This window comes from Cryptomeria japonica, chromosome 4, assembly GCF_030272615.1.
Source record: "Cryptomeria japonica chromosome 4, Sugi_1.0, whole genome shotgun sequence".
NCBI lineage: Eukaryota > Viridiplantae > Streptophyta > Pinopsida > Cupressales > Cupressaceae > Cryptomeria > Cryptomeria japonica.
The window spans coordinates 709,986,390-709,995,111 of record NC_081408.1 but is presented as its reverse complement, the minus strand read 5'-3'; the positions used below and the strand labels follow the sequence as shown (position 1 = coordinate 709,995,111).

Here is an 8,722-nt window from a genome sequence, read left to right as displayed (position 1 = left end):
CCTTAGCCCAATAAGGACTCTCCTGACTAGAATATTGCTGAAAATAGATAGAGGGGACAAAAAATTTACCATCAGTAGTAATTTTCCATATGAGTTGGTCCTCGTCATCAACCACCACCATAGAATTCATAATTTTATTCAGATGCTTAAGGGAAGGATCAATAGAGGATAAGTCCTTCCACTTACCTAAATTCTAGTAGTCAACCGCAGTAGTACCAAATTTTTCCTTACAGTGATCCTGAAACTTGCCCCAATCGGGATTGTCACTAATGGGAGAGTCTAACAACCAAGTGTCTTCCTAGAATTTAATGAAATTACCCTTCCCCACCTTCCATTTCACTCCTTTGACTATTATGTCTCTAGATCTAGTGACATTTTTCTAGATGTTGGAACCCATCAGAATATCTTCAACCTTGAGGAAACTATGAAGGGTAGGGAGCTATCTTTTATACTTATTATCCCATAAAAATTTTCATTCTCCCTCAGTTTTATAACCTCTCCATATCTACTTAGCCATGAGAAACTCATTCATATCTCTAATTTTTCTAAGACCAAGTCCTCCTTTTCTTATGGGTTTTCACACCTTGTCCCATGCAATCAAATTCATTCTCTTCTTTTCCTCAACCCCAGACCAAAGAAAGGTTCTTTGAATTTTTTCAATAGCCTCCGCAAACTTAACATGGATTCTAAAAAGACTGATGGCATATAGAGGGATACTCTAGAGAGTTGATTTCAGAAGATGGACCTTTCCCGCTTGACTGAGCAAAGAGCCTTGCCATCCAGCTAACTTCTTATGAACTTTATCCACTAGAGCACCCCAGAAGGTATCAGGAGGCACCTGACATAAAGGGAGCCCAAGATAGAAAGCAGGGAGATTCCCAATTTGGCTACCCAAAATATTACTAATCTTTGTATGTCTTCTTTCCGGAGTGTTTCTGAAATAAATAAAACTTTTAGACCAATTAATCAGTTGACCAATTGCACTACCATATCTATCCAAAGATTTCTTTAAGCTTCTAGAATCTTTCACAAAATAATTCCCCATAATAATTGAATTGTCCACAAATTGCTGATGAGAACACACTTGGTCAGCTAATGAAGGTTTAAGCCCTCTAAACTCTCCCTTCTCAACAAGTTTTCCAATAAATCTTCCCAAGCATTCCGCCATGATTATGAAAAGAAAAAGGGAGAGAGGATCCCCCTATCTGAGACCCTTGGAGGACTTGAAAAAGGGAGAGGGAGACCCATTGACCAACATAGAAAAAGAAGAAGAGGAAACCAATTGAATGATAAGACTGATGCTTCTTGAACAAAATCCAAAGGCAAAAAGAACAGTCTGCATAAAGCCCCAGTCAACTCTATCATAGGCTTTAGATAAGTCAAGCTTCAGAAGGAAATCTTCTTTTTTAGCCCTATAAAGAGAATGAATGTTCTCATGGACCATGATTATCTAGTCCAAAATTTGCCTCCCAGGGAAAAACCCACTTTACTGGGGAGATATGATCAAGGGGAGAAAAGTCATAAGTCTAGAGATCAAGACTTTAGAGATAATCTTGTACAAAGAATTGCAGAGGCTGATAGGTCTAAAAATATCCATGGAATCAGTTCCCATCTTCTTGGGAATAAGAGCAATGAAAGTACTATTCAATTCTTTCAAAATTCTCCTAGTACCAAAGAATTCTTTCACAACACTGGAAACATCCCTTCAAACAATATGCCAATACATTTGGAAAAAGAACATAGGGAATCCATCTAGGCTCGGGGCCTTATTACCTTCAAAATAATTTGACAGCTTTCAAAATCTCATCATTAGTTGGGATAGTAGTAATATAGGAGTTCTGGTCACCATCCAAGATAGAAGGGATGCAGTCCAAAAGATCCCTTTGAGCTTGAAGGTCCAAGTCCTGATCCTTAGTCAAAAGATTGGAGAAGAACTCCAGGGCAACTTTCCTCATAGAATCTTCATCATCAATAATTCTACCATTGACTTTAAGCTAATAAATCTTGTTGATAGCCTTGTGTTTCAAAGTGGACATATGAAAGTATTTAGTGTTTCTAGCCCCCTCCTTTAGCCATATATTTCTCGATCTTTGTCTCCAAAAAGTTTCTTCTTTGGCTATGATATCATGATATTTCATAAGAATCTCATCTTCAGCCTCTCTAGAGACATTGTTGTAGGCATTATTTTGAATCTCATCTTGGATATCTTTCGGATCTAAGAGAATGGCAGCTTTAGAGACAAAAATGTTCCCAAAGGAGTCCTTATTCCATCTTTTAACATTGTCTTTCACAAACTTCAACTTTTTGACCACCTTATACATAGCATTTACTTCAACTCTAACCTACCACCAATACTTGGTTTTTCTTTCAAAGTCAAGATGTTTTCTCCACATTCTTTCAAATCTATAAGGGAAATGTCTCCTTCCCTACTTGGGATCAGCATTAAAAGATATGGGATAATGATCCGACCCGGCCCTGATATGAGCAGATAAAGAACCAAAGTAGGAATTAAACCAGTCATGAGAGATTAAAGCTCTATCAAGCCTAACCTAAATTAAGTCTTCACCACTCCTTCTGTTGGTCCAAGTGTATTTAACCCCTTGCAACTCTAGATCATGAAGAGCATGGTTAATAATGAACTCCATCAAGTCCAATCTGTTGTCCATATTGGTTTGGTTCCCTCCCTTCTTCTCATATTCTCTGAGAGGGGTATTGAAATCCCCCATGATAATTCAACTATCTTCAACAAACTTACTTCTAATTGAGGATAGGTTTCTCCATAAAACACTTCTACCAGCTTTGGTGTTAGGGGTATACACATTAGTCAAGACCCGTGAAGTACCATCTTTCAAATGCTTAAATCTAATACAAGTCATATTGTTATTATGAATCAACACCTCTCCCTTAACATTATTATTATTCCAAAAAGTAGATATACCCCCAGACGCCCCTTCAGAACTACCACCACTAACTCCCCCATTACTAAACATTTTTAGACATTTGACCCTCTCCCTAAACATTTTAGTTTCCTGAATCATAATAACATCCGGGTTTTTTTCTCTACTCATACTTTTTATTAAATCTTGTTTATGAGGATTATTCAATCCTCGTATATTCCAGGAAATAATCTTCATGAATTTTTGGAAATACCTGCTTCAAAGATGGTTCTTTGAGTACCGTCCGCAAGATTCTTGCTAGTTTCCATGGTCCTCTTCTTTGCATTTGAATATCTTCTAGGTGATGTATGTTGAGCCCCCACATCCCCTAATCTACTTCTGGTGTTTCTGGTATTTAGATGGTTGTTGTTATTATTATTATTATTATTTGTTCTTGCCCTTTCTATTATCCTCTAATATTTATACCTCCTCTTGTTTTGTCCCACTCTTTCTCAGAGCCTTTTTTATGTCTTCTTCATTTCCCCATATTGGAGCATTTTCCTCCGGGAAAGTCATCTTGACTTGGGCCAGAGAAACTATAGATATCTCCAAGAGCCCTTGCTCTAGGATATTATCATGTTGAGTATCTTGAAACCAGCTTACTCCATTTTGTGACCCAGAAGAAATTTCTTCTGAGTTAGGACCATCTCCCTCCTCCTTATTGTCCTTGGTTTGACTGTCTCCCTTATCCATCTGGCTACTTTCCCACTTTTCACTCTCAGTTGTATTTTGATCTGTTGTGTCCTTTTGGTCATTTAGGTAGTTGCATTGTGATTTCTTCTCTCCATCATTATAATCCTTTCCACTTTTCTCTTGCTCATTTTCCTACTGGGAAATCTTATCTTCCATTCCATCCACCGTCTCATTTCCTAATTCCCTAGCTAATTCCTCCTCAGTTCTTCCAATCTGGGACTGTTTCTCCTGATCCAAACCTTAAGAAGGAAGAGCCTTCAAAGGTTTTTCTATATTATTATCTGGGTTCATTTCCACCTTTTTCTAAACCTTGGTTTAGGTTTGAGGTTTAGAAATATTGTTTGGGCATTTTTTAGCCTAGTGCCCAACTCTCTTACAGTGAAAACAGGCAAAGATAATAGATTCATAAACTATTTTTTGCATCCATTTACCAAGTTTTGAATCTATCTTATCTCCTCTGGCATTAATGTATCAGGCCCAACCCCTACGTAGATTCTGGCATAAATGAGTCTTCTTATGGACGTCGTCACCGGGTCAATGGAGAGAAGCTCCCCGAAAGCATTAGCTATCCCAACAAACACATCTTCCTCCCAGTATTCCATTGGAAGACCTGGAAGATTTATCCAAATAGGCACTTGGACCACAAACTCATCATCCTGACCTGAGTTAGGGTACCATTTCTGGATATACATTATATATTTACCTATCATCTAGGTTCCATTGCAGTGGATTTGTCTGTGGTCTTCCTCACATGAGAAGGAAAAGGAGATACATCCTTTATTCATAGCTACCACATCCACTTGGCCTTTTAGATTCCATTTTCTCTTCACGAATCCACAAACAACCTCAATGTTAGGTCTCACCCCAAAGAATTTGCCTATCAGGGTGCTTTCCATCCGAGCAATATTATGATCTATAATTTGATCAAGAATGGATATGGCATACTTTCCCTGAGAAATATTCGAGATATTTTCAACAGGAGGCAAAATTGACTTACCTTTAGGTTTGATTCCAAATAGAGAAGACCATTTACTGATCTTCTCAAGCCTAGGTCCACATGATTTAGGACCCCCACCTGGGTCCCCCGAATCCAAAGGGGCATCAGGTTCCAAACCATCTGATCCCTCCCCCTCCAAAGGACCAGAGAGTCTGCTTGCTACCTGTTGTCCTGGTGCTGCTCCAGGTCTCCCACCCAAAACATTTGAATTTTGGGCCTGACCATTCCCCTTGTCCCCTCCGCTCCGCTCTACTCTACTCTACTCCGCTCCATTTCTTTGAAATGACAATGGTTGTGCTATACGTTGATGATATTTGTTAGATAGGGTCAAAATCAAGTTTATTCTACAAGGCAACATACCAGTCCAGATGACAACACTCCTTTCCTCACAGTGAAACTGAAATCATTTTTCCACTGAAAGTCAGGTAAGCCATCCTTCTTTTACCATGTGCATCTATCTTCTATGCAAATGAAATGCCTTCTTTTTTGTGGTATCCGTGAATAGCTTTCTTTCAAAACAACTTGTGCAATATTTAATTAAAAAAAAAATTAAAACATAGACTTACGAAATATTATAAGAGATTGTTAATAAATGTATGCTCTTATGCACGTTTAATGCTACCATAGAAGAGCCTTCCTCTCAATTTTAAAGATCTCATTTCATGTCATCTCCATCAACTCCCTCTAAGTATTCACAGCAGTCTGCAACGAACTCTTCGATAAGCTTATGTGTTCTACCTTTTCAGAACCCCAACTTTATGGTCATTAATTTCATGATATCCCTCATTCATAATACATTTTTTATTGAATGCATGCCTTTCCTTTGTACATTCTCTCTATTTTCTTGCATATAGAAATATAGTTATGCATTCTTTAATTGATTCTTTTCTATACCATTTCCGCATTCAATGATTCAAGATTCTTTAATTGCATGCATTCCAAAAATCTCAACTGTATGTGAAGGGATGGTCATAAATATTTCTTACTACCCCTTCACATTAATCCCTCAGTGTTGATATTATCCTTTTGTAGGCACTTGCCCAAGAGTGTGCCCCCACCCCATGTGCAATTCAATCTATCAATGCTGGAGATGACCTTCCTTCAGCATTGCTCTAGGTTTTGTCATTCCAAAAAATGTAGGGTACCGAAGATGATACACACATATATAAACTTGTGTTGTCTGATGGCACATACATGCAGCTAGCAATTCTACCACCTGAGTATGTAGATATGATACTTTCAAACACTCTAAAAATAGGTTATATAGTTCTCTTGACAAGTTATACTTGCAGATGTGTATGGAACACAAGGTAGGAAAGATATTATGTCTATAACAATATCCTTCTTTGATATTGAATCCTTTGCTACAACAAACTTCACAAACTTAAACAAAACTATTTTCATTTTATAGGACTATTATAATACTTAGTCTAGAGGTCAAACAAAGTAATTGTCAATTCTTTGGCAAACCTGAATACCTATTAAAAAAACAACCAGCAGAATTATTGGGCCAAGAAACAGCTTCATCCTCTAAACATTCCCTTCAGTTTGGTGGTGCACTACCATCTCCACAAAGCGCAACCTCTGATAACATAAGCCCTATCAAAAGTTTAAATCCCTACCAAAACAAATGGACAATCAAGGGAAAACTCACCAACAAACGCCAAATACGTCCATATAGTACACCTACCAAGAATGGGAAAGTCTTCAGATTTGACATTGTAGACACCAAGGGTTGCGAGGTTAGGGTCACATGATTTGATCAAATATCTCAACTACATTGTGATCATGTTGAGGTGGGTGCTCACTATGTCATTTCAAAAGGCTCCATAAAGGAGGCGAACACAAAAAAATAAAATTAAGCAGTCATCTAGAGATCTTCTTGTCTTATGCTTCAATATTGAAATGTTGCACCCCTGATGTTGATTCTTCTCAGATCCACTCCCCTTTCACCCCAATTAGTGAAGTGGTTCAGTTGACTAATAATACCTTGGTTGACATCATTGGTATTGCTATCTATGTTGGAGATTTCATCACAATCCATATAAAGGATGGTAGTGAAACTAAGAATCGAATTGTTAAAATTAATGATCTATCTAGTTCAACAATTGATGTCAATCTATGGAGGCCAACATCAAAACAAAGAGGCCATGACTTAAAAAATATGTTAACCCCTGATGTTGTTCTTATCCTTGTTGTACACAATGGTCGTGCAAGCTACTTTAATGGAAAGGTTGTCAATATGACATCTGCAACAACACTACATATTAATCCTCCTTTCCTAGAGGCAGAACCCTTCATGCTAAGAGGACCTCTTCCATTGCATCCTCATCATTTCTCTTTGGGATTTACTCATATTGATGGAAGATATAGTAGGATGACTATTGCATCGATCCGTGAATGCATGATTGCTAGACCAGAAATAATTCAAACCACTATAGTTGTTGTTCTTAGATTTATGAACATAACAGATGATGAATTCTATTATGCAGCTTGTCCACTTAAAGTTAATGGTAAACCTTGCAAAAACAATGCACTCAGCAGGCTGATGATTCATGGTTCTATCCTAGATGTCAAATGAGCATGGCAGAATGCAGTTATAGTTACCTTTTACCAATGAAACTGCAAGATGCAACATGAACTCTTTGGGCAACTACTTTTGATGCGGTAGGAACAAATTTGATAAAAAAAACTGCAAAAGAGCTTTACATGCCCCAAAATGATGTCACCACAACACAAACACCTTGTACTGTCATTAATACAGTTGTTTTGCATCGCTACACATTCACTCTGTTGGTTTCTACTAACACATACAATTATGAGCCTAAGATGAAGGTTGCAATTAACAAGGTCTGCGAGGTTGATTATAAAGCTGAGTGCAATGCTTTACTTGCAGATATTGATCTCCTCTCCACGTAACCTTAGCTCTATACTGCACCTCTTGGCTATTTGCAATACTTTGCTTTCATATAAGACTTATTACATTTCCTCTTTTGCATTTTTACATGTTTTATATGCATACAATCCTACTACATTATAGACAATTCAATGACAATCATTATAATGATAGATAACCAATACGTTTCTAAAATTTTGAAGGCATTGACGATAATGCCTAACATTTTTGGTTATGATGACCTTCATTAATAGTTAGTTGCACTTTACAAGTCTTTGCATTCAGCTAAGATACATATACAAATGGATTCACTAAAATCTTTTCTATGTGCAATTACATGTATGTAGACATACAATCATAGGCATTCCAAGTGTTGGACTTATTCCTAATCTAATGATAGCCTCTTTTTTTTTTGCATATGTGTACCTACATAGATATTTGATTCTTCTTTATAATTGTTTGTGTCCTTTTATAAATTCCATATCTTGCTAAAGGCTTGCTTTACTATAACAAACGTTTCATATGTGCACATACACATATGTAGGCATAGGGGTGTAGACAAAATAGGTCTTCAAGCCCACAAGCTTATATGTACACACACATATATACTTACCTATATCGTTTTGTGTTTGTATACACTTGTTGGTATTCCTTTCACTCTTAAAATACCTACAAGTTTCTTTATATGCCTGCATGTGTATATGTGCATATATTTTTGGTTCCAATACCTTCCTAAAGGCTTCCCTTTCTATAAGAAGGGTTTCATATGTGCGCATACACATATGCAAGCATAGTACCTACACAAAATTCTATAGTTAGCTTTACCTTTCTATGTTAGTACAATCTTGTTAGTATTCCTTTCAATCCTATGTTGTTTGCACCTTTGTTTATATGTCTCCATGCCTATATGTGCATATATGTCTGGTTTCTTTCTCTAAATGGTGTTGTAGCTATATATATATATATATATATATATATATATATATATATATATATATATATATATATATATATATATATATATATATCGTACATTTGCAAATGCTTCCTCCCATGTCAGTATATTCTATAGTTAGCTTTACCTTTCTATGTTAGTACAATCTTGTTAGTATTCCTTTCAATCCTATGTTGTTTGCACCTTTGTTTATATGTCTCCATGCCTATATGTGCATATATGTCTGGTTTCTTTCTCTAAATGGT

The 8,722-nt window shown here is 36.8% G+C and overlaps 1 protein-coding gene across 1 annotated transcript; it reads right to left on the bottom strand.

The window, feature by feature from the left end:
* Positions 1-718: 718 nt before the first annotated feature.
* On the bottom strand, positions 719-1,168 carry LOC131875341 (uncharacterized). Its single transcript, XM_059219436.1, has one exon. It carries the CDS (start codon positions 1,166-1,168, stop codon positions 719-721), a length of 450 nt encoding a protein of 149 aa, XP_059075419.1.
* Positions 1,169-8,722: the final 7,554 nt, after the last annotated feature.